The sequence below is a fragment of the Schistocerca nitens genome, chromosome 5 (genome assembly GCF_023898315.1).
Source record: "Schistocerca nitens isolate TAMUIC-IGC-003100 chromosome 5, iqSchNite1.1, whole genome shotgun sequence".
Taxonomy (NCBI): domain Eukaryota; kingdom Metazoa; phylum Arthropoda; class Insecta; order Orthoptera; family Acrididae; genus Schistocerca; species Schistocerca nitens.
In genome coordinates this window covers 769,537,358-769,556,879 of record NC_064618.1, presented here as the reverse complement: position 1 = coordinate 769,556,879, position 19,522 = coordinate 769,537,358, and the positions used below count along the sequence as shown (strand labels likewise).

The following is a 19,522-nucleotide window of genomic DNA, read 5'->3' as shown; positions in this document are numbered from 1 at the left end:
CTTAGTTTAAATGTTTTACAGCGGTGATATTGGTGTAACACTTGAGTCACTTCTGTTGAAAGCATTTATTGGTTCTTCGTTTATATTGCTGTTTTGTGTCTCTTAAGTTATATTAATTGATGTTTGCTTGGTGTTTTCCGTGTTTTCTGCGGTCTGTATGTGTTCCAGTTTTCTGCGAGTTGGGGTGTGTGGGAGCGGCGCCACGTTCTGCTTCGGTGCACCGAAGCTGTGACGTGTCATCTAATGGAAAGTGACTCCCGGTTGGGCCCCGGCGTTTAGGTGTTGTTTTGGACGGCTGGTCTGCTGCTTCCGGCGTTTTAAGTTAAGTCACCTTTTGCCCATGGCAGCCTGGCGTCACTGCCCGTTTCTTAGGCATTTAACCTGTTTCATTTATATGTAAAAAAAGGGGTTTTAAAGTGCTTGTGAATCAATTATATTAACTTGTGCTGCTTGTGTTATCGGGTTCGTAACGAACTGGTGTGCTTTGTACATCACTTTCATGTTGCAGATTATTACCTTTAAAAGAACTATCTGTGCCACCTTTTAAAATCACCTTCAGTTTGTAATTTATGTTTCTGAAGTATTGAAATCTCCGTAGCTCATCTTTTAAGTCAGTTGTTGTGATTGCTTATTTTGATATTGTCTTAAACACGGCCATGTGTTGATTGCCTCTTATCTGCTTTATAAAAGCTTGTTTTGAATAAATTGTTAATTATTGATTTGCTAGTTGTGTTAAGGAGTGACGTACTAGGGGCCTTCACCTTCCATGCTAAGTGTACCCCTCATCCCGACTTCCTAAGTCACAACTGTGACGTAAAATTTATTTTTCCGAGGTTTCTACTACAGAAACTTTAGAGTTGGTTCGGAAAAATCTTATTTTCCATAACTAAGCAGGTTTATCATTTGTAAATGAACTGACTGGCCTAGTAGCCCAATCTCTTTCGTTTGATTATTTTTCCTATAATGGGCGTATTTTTCGTGAAAATGACGGCTTCCCAATGGGCTCAAGCCTTTTCCCCATTCTATCCGAGATTTTTATAAACGGTCTTCAACGTGAACTCTTCGCGAAGCAGAATGAGCTAGTTAGTAAAATTGTACTCGACAAACGTTGTGTTGATGTAGTAGTCGTTTTAACGGAAGTAAAGACGAGGCACTCAGGAGGGTAAAAGAACTTTTAACGTTTTCCACCGTGATTTAAATTTGAAGTTGAGATTTCTCTTAACTTTTAGGATTTACGTATAAGTCGGTATGGCCAGTGTTTAGAATGCAAGATTTTCCGTATGCCCACAACAACATATAACATTATTGCTGCGAATTCTAGTCGTCCCCCATCACAGAAGAAAGCATTATTTCGTTCAGTGTTCCACAGGTTAAAACAATCTGTCTTGACCAACAGACCACCGTTAGGAAACGCAAATGTATTTAGAGAACAGTGATATCAGGAAAATGGGCGAAAAAAATTTACACAGACGCACGAAAGGACCGGAGTAAAGAATAAGTAGTTGGATATGCTGCTGTGACATATGGTGGCCAACACTCTCAGAAGATCAGTAATGAGTTTAAGAATCATAACATGAAGGTAGGTTTTAACGCTATTAACAAATTGGGAAAGCTCCTACGCCATAGTATAGAGCAGCTTGTTAATAAGTTTTGCAATGGGGAGGTCTATAAGATTAGGTGTAGAGCCTGTGCCAGGGTTTATATCGGACGGACTGGGAGTCAACACGACATAGGGACCTCGGTTACCCCAGCTGTTACAGTGTACTAGCACCTCATTTACGTCAGTGTAACCGTCAGTTTCGTGACATCGAAAACAATCTACAGATTCTTCACCATGAGAAAAAAGGGGTTTGTTTGGATATTTTAGAAGATCTAGAAATTTTCGTACGTAGACGATGCTTCCATGACCGACTAGTTAATGAGCAAAACAGTGAAACAAGGGATCGTTTTTTTCATATTTTTGATAATTTCTTCAACTGCCATTGAAAATAAAAATTGTGTGTTCTTTGCGGCCGCTGTTTATAACACCAAATGTTCGTTGACGTTTGCCACAATTCTGAGTTTATTTTTTAATATGCTGTCATTTCCACATACGTATACTATAGTTACTGTCGTATCTTATACGATTTTATGTCTTTGAGCTTCACTCCTGCCATTGTTAGCAATCGTGATATACGACTTTTATTAAATTTCCTTACGATACTGACGATTCTGCCACATGGTATAGCACACCACTTTGCGACTTACCTGTCGCTCTCACGCTGGTACATTTGGTTTCTGTCTGTGCGAATGGAAGATTATTGCACCTGATATACCACACGTATTTATTGATGAACGGCATTTACAGCTGCCTTTTGAACTTATGTAATTTGAGATGTTGTATTTCCTCACCTCGACATCTCGTCTCATAAAACACTGATCTGAGTAATGAAAGAGGCCAAGAGCCATTTATTTGCCAATGTATAATATTTAACTACGCATTTGAATCATTTGTTTTGACGATTTACGGGGAGAAATGAATCAAGCGCTACTGACGCGCCAAAAACTATAGACCAATTTAGTGCGCATGTAGAAACATCGATATTAAAGACAGACTCTGAAGACATTTGAATATTACAAAAGACCAAGCGCGCAACCCTTCGTCCACTGCCGGACGGTATCACTCTCTTTTTATCTCCTGTGTAATACGGGCGCACCATTACATAGGTGTCATTATAAGATTTCTAATTTCTTTAAATCTACAGAGATATACTGTTATTTTGTTGCATGTGAGTCTAGTATGTGTGAAAACCGCATAGTGGTTAATGAAAGAACATTTCTACATGATTTCTAAACTTTTCAAACCGCCCAGGCTCTGTCATTTTTATTGACGTAAGTGTTAAGATGTTATTTGTAATCCAGGCTCGTAATTATCGTGTCAATTATTCTAAATTTGTGTTTGCTTTGGTAGTTGTACAACAACCTGAATCATTTACTTTCTATGTGCCAAGTTATTTTATTTTTTTAATTTTTAATCATTTATTTGTTTGAAACTTCCTGGCAGATTAAAACTGTGTGCCTGACCGAGACTCGAACTCGGGACCTTTGCCTTTCGCGGGCAAGTGCTCTACCAACTGAGCTACCGAAGCACGACTCACGCCCGGTACTCACAGGTTTACTTCTGCCAGTACCTCGTCTCCTACCTTCCAAACTTTACAGAAGCTCTCCTTATTTTTTTATTTTATTTTTTTTTTCACAGAGCCAACCGTGTCCGTATCTCATTGTGTGGACGGAACAGTCGAGGCCGACGTTAACATACTACTTATATTTCCCCCTCGTAATATTCTTCAAGCTCAGTTTTAAACTGGCCACTAGGTACATTTTCAGTGCGAGTGAAGTCAGGGAATTTCTTAGCAAACTTCACTTCTCAAATCGCACCTCGCTCGCACAAAGCCTCGCTGTTCAACAATGGTACGCGGTACTCTCTAAACGGGAAAGGAGCCACGCAAGTATATGTTGCTTCTCAATCTGATGCTCAGAAATAATAATATTTCCTTAAATCAGAAATTGCATATGGTACGTACATCTTCGATTTTTTATTATTTTTGTGCGTTTTAGAACCTCGTAATTATACAGGGTGTCCGAAAAGTCTTTCCCTGATTACATAAATTGATAACTCAGGCTAGAAGTAAGATACAAATATGAAATTTGTGTCGAATTGTTTACAAACTATCAAAGTTTTTTTTTTGTTTTAGGTTAGCAGTACGTAAGTGGTGGAATAGATGCAGTGCCCAAGAAGCCATGTTAACCAATCAGGAGAAGGCACAGTGTGTCCTATGGTACCATGAAACACGATCACCAACCGCAGTGCAGAGACACTTCCAGACAACATTTGGAAGGAATCTACCTGACGTCAAGGTTCAAGAACACAGGATCGGTTGCTGACCTTCCGAAGTCTGGTCGACCAAGAACCTCAGCAGACAGGGTGGAAGCTGTAGGGCAGTCTTTTCTGCGAAGTCCGAAGAAATCGGTGAGCAGGGCCTCACGGGAATTACAGATGCCAAAAAGTTCTCTCCATGACATTTTACACAAACGTTTATTGCTTCGTGCATACAAAGTGCAAATCGTTCAGGCATTGTTGCCCAATGTCAGTACACGTCGATATGACTTTGCGGTCGAAATGCTATCACGTATTGAGGACGATGATGGTTATCTCAGACGAATTGCCTTTTCCGACGAAGCGACCTTTTTTGTCAGTGGAGGAGTGAATCGCCATAATGTGAGCATTTGGGGCTCACAACCCCCTGGCGAGGTCATGGAGTGCACCAAAGGCAATCCAAAGGTGAATGTTTGGTGCGCGCTAATGCACAATCGAATTATGAGGCCATTCTTCTTCGCTGACGCTACCATCACATCTGCAGTGTATCTGGACATGTTACAACTGTATAATGTTCCTCAGCTGCTTCAGTATCACCCCGATGTCTTGTTTCAGCAAGATGGTGCACCGTCTCATTGGGGTCTGGACGTCGGTGCCTATCTCGATATGACCTTTCCTGGGCGATGGACTAGTCGTGATACGGTTTGGCCTCCACGCTCTCCTGACATAATCCCATTAGACTTCTTTTTATGGGGTCATGTCAAGGACGAGGTCTACCAAACAGGTGTACCAGATCTTGAAACCCTGCGGCAACGGATATCTACAGTCGCTGAATCGATCCCTCCAGTGATGTTGTCTAATGTGTGTACGGAAACTGAATGTCGCCTAGATGTGCTACGTGCTACCAAGGGTGCTCATGTGGAATTTACTGACGTGTGAGAAAAACTTTGATACTTTGTAAACAATTAGACACCAGTTTCATATTTGTATGTTACTCCTAGCCTGAGTTATCAATTTATGCAATCAGGGAAAGACTTTTCGGACACGCTGTATATACTTGCATTTGTATTATGGGAAAATATTGTAATCCCAAATTTTAATTACTGACAAGTGACCAATCGAGGGCTGGGATCGAAACATGTTGTGAATGTGGGAAAAAAACCTCCAAAAATAGCTACGAGATATTTTCAGCAACCAACATTTTACTCATTTATATTAAAGTTAAAATTCGTTACCTCACGTAACAAAGGATTGTATCTTCAGTTAGAACGGTGATTGAAACCTGCAGATTTGTTCAGTGTTTATTCGACTCCACTGTTCTAGCCGGCGCGCTGCACTCAGAAGCTGCGATCGCGGACGTGGTGGCACTCACCTATGACCGTGAAGTTGACCTTGGAGTTGCGCGTCTGCGCGAAGCGGAAGTCGACGCGGCAGCGGTAGGTGGCCTGGTCTCGCGGCCTCACGCTCTCCACGGCGAGTGCTGCGGGTGGCCGGTCGGTGACGAAGTAGGCGCGGCTGCCGAACACCGTCTCGTTGGACCAGCGCTCCGCCTGCGAGAAGTCGCGCTCGCGGGCGTCCACGCTGCAGGCAGATGGAAGCGTGCCGGTTTCAGTACACTGTGTGCTGTTTGGCTGGAACAGAGGCGAGTCAGCTACGTCGTACAATGAATAACTTAGTACAGGGTGTCCAGAAAAGGGCTCCCTGATTTCGAAATTAAATATCTCGAAAACGAAGATCGATAGAGGAATGCAGTAAACGGTATGTTTATTGTGAAAGCTGTAAGAAGTTTATAAAGCTGTCTGAAATAATAGTTACAAAAGCTGCTAACAGATGGCGCTGTACGCTGTACAGCTCATATCAGCATACATAAGTGAAATAATCGTATGAAAACAATCTTTGCAAACAATCACATCACAATGTTCTCAAAATGTTCACCATTGGCACTACAGAGGTGGCGCAAACGAAGAATGAAATTCGCCATCACATTTCGTAGTGTCTCAACCGAAATGGATTCACATGCCACAGAGATCGCCGATTCAAGCTCGTCCAGCGTGGCGGGATGCTTCGGGTAGACCATGTCTTTCACTGTGCCCCACAAAAAAAGTCACAGGGAGTCAAATCCGGCGAATATGGAGGCCAATACATGCCTGCACCAGTAAATTTGGGATATTCCAAAGCAATGACTCGATTCCCGAAGTATTCCTCAAGAAAGCGAAACACTTGTTCGGTCCGAAGTGGTCTGGCTCCATCTTGCATTAACCATTCAGTACCTGGTCGATCCTCTAACGCTTGCTGTGTGGCGACAAATTGTTCCAAAATTGCAACGTAACGTGCACCAGTGACCGTTTCTCGAATGGAAAAAGGGCGAATAATGCCTCTGCTGCATACTGCAGCCCACACAGTAACTTTAGGAGAATACAGGGGTTTCGCTTCACACCACTGTGGCTTTTCGGAACCCAAAAATCGCCAGTTCTGCTTATTCACGTATCCATTCAGGTGGAAGTGTGCTTCATCTGTAAACCAGATGCAGCCAACATCAAATCCTGCACTATAAATCATTGTGAGCATCTGATTAGCAGAGGCAACCCTTTGTTGCACAGCTCGTACGGGTACGGCCTGGTGCGTTTGAATTTTGAATGGAAACATGTGTAGGCTCTTTCTCTGTATTTTCTGCGTGCTGGAACGCTTCAAACCAGTCTCAGATGCAATTCTACGACGGATGACATTGGATTTCGCTGAATAATTCCAGAAACTGTGGCGATATTTTCAGGCGTAACTGCGGTTTGCTTGCGGCCAACATGCCCCACTAGATCATGTTACGCTGCCAGTTCGTTGAAATTTTGCGAAGAGCGTACGAATGGTTTTCGCATCGGGTCCTTTTGGAATATTAAATCGTGCTTGAAAACTTCGCCTCGTTGCCGTAGGACTCTCTTCTAACCTGTGGTACTCTAGCACCAGGAAAACGCGTTGTTCAATGGAGTACATGGTTTTAATCTCTTCCTTCGGTACGCTAACCACCTTTCACGTTTCAATAGTGGAACTGATCGCTCTGGGCTTCGGATCACTATTTATACTAGGCATTACGTATGGTGATTACAGCGCCATCTGTTAGCAGCTTTTGTAACTATTATTTCAAACTGCTGTATAAACTTCTTACAGCTTTCACAATAAACATACCGTTTACTGCATTCCTTTATATATCTTTGTTTTCGAGATATTTAATTTTGAAATCAGGGAGTCCTTTTCTGGACACACTCTACCTAGCGCATGCTTGAACTTTGCACAACGACAACCTTATCAACAGACACTTCGTCGAGGGTTTTCCAAGATTTAACTTACAGTTTAGTAATATACAGGGTGTATCAAAAAGAATCATGCAATATAATAAAATGTAACTATTATATAATTTGAGATATGTGCGTGAACAACGTACTGCTGCAAAGAGCAAACTCTCGCGTTTTACACTGTTTTCGCCGGATAGCAGCAGTTCAGATGGCTCTGAGCACTATGGGACTTAACTGCTGTGGTCATCAGTCCCTATAACTTAGAACTACTTAAACCTAACTAACTTAAGGACATCACACACATCCATGCCCGAGGCAGGATTCGAACCTGCGACCGTAGCGGTCGCGCAGTTCCAGACTGTAGCGCCTAGAACCGCTCAGTCACTCCGGCCGGCCGGTAGCAGCAGTGTGCGTCTACTTCAGTTCTAGTAAAAATGCTGTCGGGATAACAGAAAATGTTTTCCGCAGTGCGGTTCAGTAATAACTGTTCAGCATAACTTTCGTACTACGTGTGGTGTGGATCCTCCTACAGCAAAGAGCAAGAGGTGATGCCATGAACAACTCCGAGAGACAGGTTGTTTGTGCCAAGGCAAATCGCCGCACCGCCCCTGAGTGTCTGACACAAACGTCGAACGCATCCGCCATGGTTTGACAAGGAGTCCGCAGAAATCCGCTCGCCGTGCTGCTCGACAGCTCAACTTGTTCGTGTGTGAAATCTTATGGGACTTAACTACTAAGGTCATCAGTCCCTAAGCTTACACACTACTTAACCTAAATTATCCTAAGGACAAACACACACACCCATGCCCGAGGGAGAACTCGAACGTCCGCCGGGACCAGCCGCACAGTCCATGACTGCAGCACCTGAGAGCGATCGGCTAATCCCGCGCGGTCCCGATGTTCGTCTGACGTTTACACATGAAACCATACAAAAACTCTTTCTGAAGGTGACGAACAATAACGTGTGGAGTTCTGTAAGATGGAGGATGACAGTTTTCTTTCATGCTTAGTGTTCAGCGATGAAGCAACATTCCATTTACGTGGAAAGGTGAACCGTCATAATGTGAGAATATGGAGTACGGAACAACCACATGAAGTTGTGCAACACGATAGGGCTTCTCCAAAACTTAGTTTCTTTTCTGCAGTTTCACGGTAAAAGGCATATGGACAATTTTTCTTTGCCAAGAACACTGTTACAGGAAGCACAAATCACGATATCCTTCAGAACTTCTATTTCCACAGTTGCAGACTGATTCGAACGACTTCATTTACCAACAGGATGGGGCACCGCCACACTGTCATCTGTAAGTACGGGAATTTTTAAATCAAAGGCTTACTGAACTATGGATCGATCGCACTGGAACAAATGATTCAGCCTTACATTACTGACCTCCAACGTCACCGGACCAGACTGTATGTGATTACTTCTTGGGCTGGGGGGAGAGGTGGGGCGTTCACAAAAGACTCTGTTTATGTGCCTCCGTTACCGACGATAGTGAATGAACTGAGACATAGCATAACACCAGCTGTGGAATCTGTAACTCAAGACATGCTCGCTACAGTGTGCAAACAATTTGAATACCACACTGACATATCATAAAACGAAGGCCTTCACGACCGGATGTTTCAGTTGCCGAGAATTCGTCCGGGTTGTATGGTCCATGGAACTATTCTATCCCTAACGTTTCGTCCAATGCTACGTTGGACACCTTCGGAGGTGACCTTGGCTGTGCTGAGTCTTGCCGACTGACGAGTCTGACGTCGAAGAACGGCCTAAATACCGTGGAAAGTGGGCGTGGTCTGGATTTCACGTGATAGCAGAGAAAAACCTTGTCAAGGATAAAATGTAACTATCGACCATAGTACGTCAGAGATAAAAATTTCATATCGATTCTGTAGCGCCACAGTCCATACATCGCTGAGTTTCATTGCTTCTTCTTTTCTGTTAAAATTATCCCCATGTTTATATATTTCGATGGCTTCCTTTTATAGCCGTGGATAGTAGTTCGTCATAGTACATAAGTCTTCAGTTTCCGAAAATTACACTACGTGATCACCCGACTGAAGAGCATGTTCCGCCACGGCTGACTTGTCTGTTTTCCCTAGTCGACAAACACTTTTATGTTCCTTCAACCGTGTATTCACACTGCTCTTTGTAGTTACAATGTAGACTCAACCACATGTATACAAGATACCGTCAGGGAAAGAGGAGTTCCATGGACCACGACCATAGAACCCGGAATAATTCTCGGCAGCTGAAACACTGATATATGCTGCGCATCTCAGCAGGGGTATATTGAACACCTATGAAAAAATAAGCATAAAAAATCTTTTTGAGCTTTCCGTCCATCAAAAAACAAAATTAACTGTATATGTTTATCGGATGATTCTTTTTTGATAAACCCTGTATCTTGTAATCACTAAGCTGACTTCAGTAAATCTATTATAACTTCCTCTTTTAGCGCAACGTGTGTAGAGTTCAAAACTCCATTTTCAAAGATTGTACATTGTGTTTAAGGAGGAACCTCTATATACAGGGTATTACAAGAGAGAGATTGTCATAATTGGTACCTTAATATGTACCCACTTCAGTGAATTAGTTTTTTTTTTCTGTCTTCGCCATACTTCCTGCGAACATTTTGCATCACCGTACCCGATTTTTCTGCACGGTCGTAACTGCTCCACTAATTACAACTGAACCACGTCTGTCGCTACAGGCTAATCGTTTTGGTTCCATGTGTCCTTATTTGAACATCTGATCGACTTGCCAGGAAAAAATATGCGTTAATGGTTTGCTCTATGCACATGTACTTGGAAGTACTAACCAACCAAGAAAAACACTACTCCTTATAGCTTTAATTATTAGACTGCAAACGAAGCAAACACTGATATAGTGTTCTTCAGTACACTTTTCTCAGTCACGAGTAAAAATATCTGCACTTATCCCTCTAACAACATGTGTAACGGGCAGTCAAATGAAAACAATGTACACGTAAAAAATTAGTAAACTGCTCATTATTTCAAAAATAATCGCCGTAACTGTTAATACATCTATCCCACTGTGGGACAAGATGGTCAATGCCTTCATGGAGAAAAGACTGCGGATGCCTACCGAACCATGACTGTATGCAGACGTGCCCCTCTTCATCCGAATCAAATCGACGCCACGAATGTCTGCCTTCGCTGCTCTAAATATGTCTAAATCACATACGGAGGCATCGGGACAATACAAATGACGTGTAAGGGCTTTCAAGCGAAAATTCTGTAGCATAGTCGATACAACCTTGGCAACATGTGGGCCCGTCCACATCCTCTATACAATCTCGGTCTGTTCCCAGCGATTTACATATCTTTGGTGCCGTGAAGACAGACATTAGTGGTCGTTGATTTGCTTCGGAGGAAATGCACGGCAGCGTGCAGTCATGGTCCAGTAGGCAACGAAAAATATTTTTTCACCTAGACACTGACCGTCATGTCTTACAGCGGAATAGGTCTATATGTATTAAAAGCTACCGTTGTTACTTCTGAAGTACTCAATAGTTTGCTTACTTTCCTCGATTTGCCTCGTCTTTATTTCAGTGCCTCTTGTAACAGGGTGACTCAGGATGAAAGTTACGTGCTTTGACGGGTGATAGTATCAGTGATTTTTGACATGAAACTTGATATGGACATAAGCCCTATACCGAAAGATTTCCGAGGTAGACTATACTTAATGTACATCTTTATTTTGTTTCCTGTATTATTCATTTTTTATCACTGTTTACAAAGTACCACAGTGGGGTAGAGGAAATAGTGACGAACAGTTTGGTATGGGACACTTGCGGTCCATTAAGTCGAGAAACTACCTCAAGTTGGCCTACAAAAACTAAGTTACAGTGCACGTGACTAGCGCGAGGTTTTCGATATTCTCCCGCTCTCTTCACGCGAACTATAAGTCCTAGAGAAAGAAATGAATAGGACGTTTTTTGTTGGATATTAAACTAGTTTCATATTGTACTGTGACTCATTTTCGCTAGAGGGTGCTGTTTTTGGGTTAATCAAGATAAATGTATGAATGTGATAGAGGTGTTTGATCTCAGAAACCATTCGGAATAGGCGTATGTCCATATAAAGTTTTTTGTTCCGTGCGACAAATACTATTATTCGTCGAAACATTTACCTTTCCTTCTGACCCAATCGTTTGTTATTAAAATTCAAACGATTGAAACGTCTTCACTCACAGTGGATATATGTATTAGGAGTTAGGGCTAGCTTTGAAATATTAAACAGGTAATTTACTTATATCGAGCAGTCTCGTTTCTATTTGACTGCTTCTTGTATTATAAAAATGTATGTGTGTATATATATATATGTGTGTCCAGTAAGTCCTCCTAATGTGCTGAACAAATTTATACAAAACATGCTACTCATACCGGTTTCTGTCCGGGAAAGCACTGAGGGTACTACCACCTACCACCCAGCGGGGTGGGAGTGGAGGTAAAAAAGAAGCGTAACGCACTTCGCGCAAATATCCTACCTTGATACATCTAGTATTTGAGAATCAGGGCACTTAACGACTTCTGAACAACTTTAAACATAATTTCCAATCTTTCTTAAATTTTTTCTTGCGTCACGCATAACGTCGTCTGCATAACATGTTAACTGATCTGCAAGTTAAGCAGACGTCTGAAGCTGTTTTGTACATGGGAGTTCAACAGTTTACAGAATCGGTGATTTACAGGCTAATTATTATGTGGAAAGAAGCACTGTGGGGTAAGTACCAGCCGCATCCGACAGGTGTGACAGCAAAAAGGGGGTGACATTCAAGTATAACTCTGGAATACCTGGAGCAACTGCAACTGAAGTATATGACTTATTATCTGTGAAAAATCCTGGGGGAATAAAATTCCCTACTACCCCTAGGGAAGGGGGTGTGGATGAAGAGGGATGACGTAAAAACCTGTTAGTACTTATTTCCTGTATTTAGTTGACTCGGAATTCTTTCAAAAATATGTAGTGCAATTTATGTTTCTTACCTTGTGAAAGGGATTGAGAGAATGATCTCTGCAAGAAGCCAATAATTTGTCACTCATTTTCGGGATCTAAGATCAAGACACATGGGTGAATATCAAAGATAAATGTACCATCCTTTTGGGAGTCGTATGGCGTAAAGCAGCAGAGAATCACACCAATATGTGTGCACTAGACGTCACATTGACATACGTTCAACATAAATAAATATTTATATAAACAGAAATAAATATTTTAGAAAGTTGTAGTATAAAGTAATCTGAAAATAACGTTCCATATAACATTTGTGTAATTTTGTATGTTAGAGAGATATAGCTATTAGAATGTAAACCACACTAATACTCACATGTACTTGTTAAGCAAAGGCAAACGATTAACTTCAGAGTTGTTCAGCGGAAAATGGTGATGCCAAAGAGATCGGGAGCACGGTGTTCCTAGGCAAGCCTGAAGACTCGCAGTTAAGGACACAACCGACATGCTGAACGCACCATGCGTTACGTCATCCTGAAGTAAGGGTAACGAAACGAGTTGTCAATGCAGCATTTCGCCAATCAGCACTGCACTGATTCGCGACCAGACACAGTCTCTGGGGCATTATTTATATGAACCTACCGAGCTGCTAAGCAGAGGCTCGAACCCACGACTGTCTGTAACCAGCTGCCACCGTTCTGCCAGATCTCTCCACCATACCTGGACAGCCGTCACCCTCATCTGTCCGTTTCCTGCACTAGAGTTCCTGATTTGAGACATTGGGCTACCCCTCCACTACATCGCCCAGTGCTGTTAGCTTCACTGACCAACACCAGTCGCCGCTGCGGGGACCTGGACAGCGATCTGACGACGCAAAAGGAGACCACACGACAATCGGATTTTCTAATTTATTACATTTATGACATGAAGATCATAACTCAAACATAAATCCAACAAAAGCAGTTAGATGCAACTCTCCGAAATTCTCGAAAAAATGACTTTGACTGTTATCCGAGCGTCTTTAAAACTCTGAAGTAAGATCGAATGTTTGACAGGTGCTATGGCGCTGTGGTAGAATATTTTTCCACTACGTATGCGGCCCAGGTAAAATTTTAAGGAAAGATGCATTTCCATGGACAGTAGAATACATGAAGATGGAAAAAAATACTTTAATGCATTTCCACAATTTGAACAAACTTTATTTACAAACGTTTTTTAAAACACCGCTGATTAAGAAGTTATATTTGGAATGAAAACGGAATTTTTTGGTGTAAATATTGAACTAGGTTTAAGAAGACGTAGAAATGACTATTATACTGTATGTGTGTTGATTTATTTTATATTTAAATTGAAATGAACTGTAGCAGCACCACAGTTTAAGTTGGGTAAGTTAGATTTGGTGCAATATTTCGGAGTGCACAAGTTACAGCCAGGTGTGGGCTGGATTGCAGTAAGTTACGCTGACCAGCAGTTGCAAAGTGGAATGGAGGCCACAGGGCCATCGAACCGCTAAAATACGTAAATGCAGCAGTTCGAATGGTGCAAGCTACAGGCAGAAGGTGCCCACTGGTGCAGCCGGGGTGTGGTGCATACATGACGTGAAGCAGCGTGTTAGCAAAACAGAGGTGAACAGCACAGAATAAATTGTGTACTTTTTCGATGAGATTCAGTCAAGTGTGGCAGCTCTCCTGAACGGCGTGGCGTATTACACCACTGGGCTTGAAGCAGCAACAGATGGACCGACAGCATCCCAGTCCACGGCGGGTCATTGGTTTGACCCTCTGCGGCTGACGTGGGGTCCACAGCCAGCCAGCGGCGGGCCACTCTTGGCTCGCTATTGTGGGCAGTCATCTCAGCTCCCGACACACGCCGGAGACTTCCAAGGCGAGGGTCGCAGATCCGGACGCCAGATCACGGGCGGTGGCTGCCGCCGTGTTCTCAGCTATGCCAGCGAGGAAGAAGCAGCAGCGGGGCCAGCCTACGGCTCCCAGTGGAGCAGTGGGGAAACAACAAGAATGGTGACCGCTGAGTCGGCTGCTGGCGCAGCCGTCCTGACGTAATCCGAACTCTGCAGCTGGCGTACAGGGCTGGCTCGACACAGCCCATTGCACTGGGTCGCTGGGGTGGTGGCCTCAGCATTGCGGGATCGTGTGACGCAGACCGAGGTGAACGGGGCATTGTAGCAAAAAAGCAATAAATCATCTGGAAAGTTCTCGCCGAGTTTTAATACGGCAACTCCTGGCACCCACCAACTTTATTTGGTGTCTACCCACTAAATTTAGTCATCCTGATACATGCAGTAGCAGAGGTCGACATTACAGAATGTAGGAAAACGAACAAAATAATGACCAAAACGATATTCGAAACAGTGTTACCAGTCTTGAGCACTATCGATTTTTTCCATCTTTATCCATTTTAAGCTTCATGCAAATGCTTACAGAATATGCATCTTTGTTTAAGTATTTGTTTAAACCACTTATAAAACTCAGACCACCCACTTGGCAGGCAAGCCTTTTATCACAGAGCCACACTGCCTGTCAAAAGAGTCGTTTTTGCTTCAGGGTACTCAAGGCACCCATTAAATAGCAAAATTTCTGAGTCGATTTTAACTAGAATTTTTTAGATCTGCATTTACTGTCTTTGTAGGATTCGGATTCGAGTTCTGAGCTTCACCTACCATAAATATAAAACATTTTTAAAAAATCCCCACGTAGTGCTCTTGTCAGCCTCCAGCATCTCAGCAACATCGAGCCAAAACACTGCGGCATACAAAACGCACAGCAGCGCACCTCCGCTTACCCTTTGGTCGTGAGATCTACACCTGACGATGCCCCTGCAACAGGGATGCCCTGGGGCGACGCCACGTCGCTACACAGGACGCTGGGGCACCACTGTAACTTTGGAGCAGCAGAGAGTTTTCACACTCATGGTCTGTCTTGCTGCAGTCACCTCCGACGTACTCCCGTAATGTTCACCAGTCTGTCGAACCCACAACACCCATGCTGCAAAGCTGAATGCCACCCTGGCAACTAGAAAAACGTCTCTTCCATCCTTGGGTAGCGTTTATTGCACACTCCAAACACCAACAGCCGATTTTCATAAATCGCAACTACTGCTTCAGTGCACTTTTCAATTCTGTTGAGAACAACAAAATCATGCAGCTCAAGTGAGGCCATTTTGGCGTTCTTTTATGAAAGCAGCAATATTCCTAATCTGAAAGATCAGTTAGCATCATGTGTTTACTTTTTATTTGTATAGCTCGCGTTCCAACCATTCACATGAGATAAAATCTTAGCTGGCAACGGCAAGAAACATACCCATTTCTGTCGATCCATTAATCCGAGAAATGTTTGAGTTATTACCTGACAACTAGGCGATGAGGGGGTTCCGCAATGCCCCAGCAATCTCTTCCCGCTACGGTACAACAAAAAATTCAAAATATTTTTTAAATCGTAATACTGCGGAAAAGATCAGAATGAAGGAGGCGAAACATATGGAAAAGTCGATTCTTATTTTCCGGTCGTGTAAGCTCTCTCAAGGTATGCGGAAATTTGCAAACATTCACATTGCTACGACAAGGTTTAATATTTTTCAACTTGTCAATACCCCAATACGATAGACGAAACTGGTGTACATTAGAACGCCTGAAAATGCCGTTGAAGCTGTTATTTGTATTTGTCAATGTCCTTTCATCGAAATTGCCTGCAAAGCTCTTGGAAAAACAGAAAAATTAAAAAAAGTTAGATCATGGGTCAAGGATAAAACTATTAGCACCTCACGAGAATTTTTCTCGTTTATTTCACTTAAACAAGTTGAAATACATCTAAACAATTTAATATTATCTTTAACCAACAACTGCTTTTAAGTAATGAAGAAAACTGTGATTTTTGTTTAACAGAAGTATCCTGGAAAACAATGAGTAAGTTTCCCGTTTTATTACTTATTCCCAGTTTGAGGTATTTGAAAATCTGATTTCTTGTGGATGTTAGGCATGGCCGATCTTGACATCAGAATAGTACTCATGAAATACCCTATTTTGCAAAATTAACACTGTGTACAGCTGTATTATAATCTTTAGTGGGACAAGACCGGTTTCATGTCCCATAGCCACATCTACAGGTGAACCGGTACCTCTAAACATAAAAAAGGATACTTTAAGTCATTAAAGTCATCGATATAAAAAAAAGGGAGACCCAACATTTACTGGCAAAACTGCACTATCCGCCAAATGCAGATAGTTACATAATTAGCCAAATGATGCGTACACCGAGGAAGAACAGATTATCCAACACATCCTAGTGGTAGCTCCTCTGAACAGTAACCACCTACCAGCGACATTAGGTCGTGAACATCCACTTACAAAACACTTGTGCGACCGATTATCGAGTACTGCTCATCCCTTTGGGATCTTTTACCTATATAGATTACTAAAAGAGCCGGAAAAGATCCAACACTATCCGTCACGAGTTGATTTAGTAGGGGCGAGAGGATTATGGAAGCGATCAAGCAACTACAGTCTCAAATACTGCAAGAGTGACACAGAGGTTCCCTAGCCACAGTAGTGTTAATCCAGGTGTGATGACGTTCGCAGCCGTCAGGTAAGAGTTCATATCATGACTGGTAGTGATTACGGAGCTCTGACGCCACAGTTGTACGTGACGGACGCCCTTTGACCTCTTTAGTCAGCTCCCTTGCGACAGCGTCATTATGCTATTTAAACAAGAACAACGCTCGTGCTCGAATGCAACGTGCCTCTATGAACTGTGTGCATGAGGTTTAGGTGCTCTTGTGGGTAGCAAGATTCCCAGTTCTGTCCCTAATCGAGCATGTGTGATACTTGCCTGGATGTCTACCCCTTACCAGGGCCAGCATCGAGCATATCAACGACCATATGTAAGACTTGTGGGCCAATTTCCCTCAGGAAAGGATACAACGGCTGTATGACACCCTACTAAATCGAATCAGTGCTTGCATCCGGGCCACAGAGTGTGTAACTTTACACTAATAAGTGGGCTTAAATTTCCGAATTCTTTGTAAATTAGATGTGACAGTTCAGTCGCTGAAATGACATCATTTTCTATCTCAACCCGTTGAGTTCCATTCCATTTCTTCCTCCCTTACTGGGTGCTTCACTGCTATGTCAGAAAGAGCTTCGTGCTTTCGCTGGTAGGCGTAGCAGCCACTTTCGCTGGGGCCGATCGGTGTGGGCGAGCGGTTATAGGCACTTCAGTCTGGGACTGCACCGAGCGAGGTGGCGCAGTGGGTAGACACGGGACTCGCATTCGGGAGGACGACGGTTCAATCCCGCGTCCGGCCATCCTGAGTTAGGTTTTCCGTGATTTCCCTAAATCGCTCCAGGCAAATGCCGGAATGGTTCATTTCAAAGGGCACGGCCGACTTCCTTCCCCGTCCTTCCCTAATCTGATGAGACCGATGACCTCGCTGTCTGGTCTTCTTCCCCAAAAACAACCCAACCCCTCTGGGACTGCGGGACCGCTACGGTCGCAGGTTCGAATCCTGCCTCGGGCATGGATGTGTGTCATGTCCTTAGGTTAGTTAGGTTTGAGTAGTTCTAAGTTTTAGGGGACAGATGTTAAGTCCCATAGTGCTCAGAGCTATATGAACCATTTTTGAACTTTCGCCGGTGGCTGGGATACTGTGTGGATTTATCGGCCTGCTGCTCCCATAAGACTGTAATTCTCACGTTGACTGCTTCGGCCACACCACCGTGTTCCCGACCACTATCGACCAAGCAGTGGGCCTCATCTTACCACTATTCGGTACTGCTATGATGTTATGCTTCATTATAGTAAGTAAGTTATTTCCGAGTCACAAGTCAGATGCGTTCCGCAAATTACGCGGCACTTATATTACAAATAATGCTATTACCCGCGGAAACATTAAGTATCTCATGGAGTTTCAATGCGAGTTGTGTCTTCATAATAATTTTTTCTGACTTTAGTAAAGACAACGAAAATGGTTAGACGAAAACTGCCTTTTCTTACACTTTACTAGTAACCCATTCTTACAGATGTTTTTAAACTTATTGCGTACCATCTGTTTTTTCCTTGATTTCTTATTGTATTCCATAGCTTATATTCGTCGCCAATAAGTTGATAAACTATCTTGTTTTGTTGAAATGAACCTCTGCTCGTCTTATCTGCCGCAGAGCAGCCCAGTGCGAATATTTGTGAGGGTGTTTTATATATCCAGATACGTCATAAATCGGTAAAGTACCGATTTATCGTTCTAAAATTAAATGTTAGTCGAAATGTTTTCGAATGTTATACATCTTCCTTCGAGGACAGTGTGTGATTCCTCATCACCGTTGCTTGTCATTTGATAACAAACTCTTAGTAACAAGCACGCCGTTTGTGTCGAAATGGCGTTAATCGGGTCACTTATCTGTGTATACATAATTTGTTTATTTAGACTGCTCTTCCTTGCCAGTAACAAAATTCTAAATACACAGTGGCTCAAGTTTAGTAAAAAATTAATATATTAATCTTTGTCACTAATCATATTCTATGTGAAACAAACAGTTAACAACAACATGAACACATTTTTGTTTTAAAAGATAACGGTACCAGTGATTCATAAAATATTCGTCTACAGTTCCGAAGTATTTGTCCTGAAGAAATGGTCTGGTTTACTTAAAACGTCTGCATTGCTTCAAGTTAGAACTGTTTTCAAATTGGACTCAGGAAAGAGTACAGTATGCAGACACAGTAATCTTCAATCATTTGCCCAATCACATAAGACGTCTGACAGGTAGAAATTAATTTTAAATCGAGTCAAATTTTTCTTCTGCGCAGCTCCTTAGCATGGAACTTCCGACACTATCTACTAGGTCATTTATGTATATTGTGAAAAGCAGTGGTCCCATAACACTCCCCTGTGGCACGCCAGAGGTTACTTTAACGTCTGTAGACGTCTCTCCATTGAGAACAACATGTTGTGTTCTGTTTGCTTAAAACTCTTCAATCCAGCCACACAGCTGGTCTGATATTCCGTAGCCTCTCACTTTGTTTATCAGGCGACAGTGCGGAACCGTATCAAAAGCCTTCCGGAAGTCAAGGAAAATAGCATCTACCTGGGAGCCTGTATTTCTGCGTCTCATGAACAAATAAAGCGAGTTGGGTCTCACACGATCGCTGTTTCCGGAATCCATGTTGATTCCTACAGAGTAGATTGTGGGTTTCCAGAAACGACATGATACGCGAGCAAAAAACATGTTCTAAAACTGTACAACAGATCGACGTCAGAGATATGGGTCTATAGTTTGCGCATCTGCTCGAAGGCCCTCTTTGAAGACTAGGACTGCCTGTGCTGTTTTCCAATGATTTGGAACCTTCCGTTCCTCTAGAGACTTGCGGTACACGGCTGTTAGAAGGGGGGGGGG

At 42.8% G+C, this 19,522-nt stretch overlaps 1 protein-coding gene across 1 annotated transcript in view; it reads right to left on the bottom strand.

Moving 5' to 3' along the window:
• The window catches only part of LOC126260710 (hemicentin-2), a 695,733-nt gene that overhangs the window by 403,544 nt on the left and 272,667 nt on the right, over positions 1–19,522 (bottom strand). Inside the window, exon 3 of the mRNA XM_049958047.1 lies at positions 5,229–5,437. Coding sequence (XP_049814004.1) covers positions 5,229–5,437 — 209 coding nt within the window. The remainder of the gene's footprint in view (positions 1–5,228; positions 5,438–19,522) is intronic.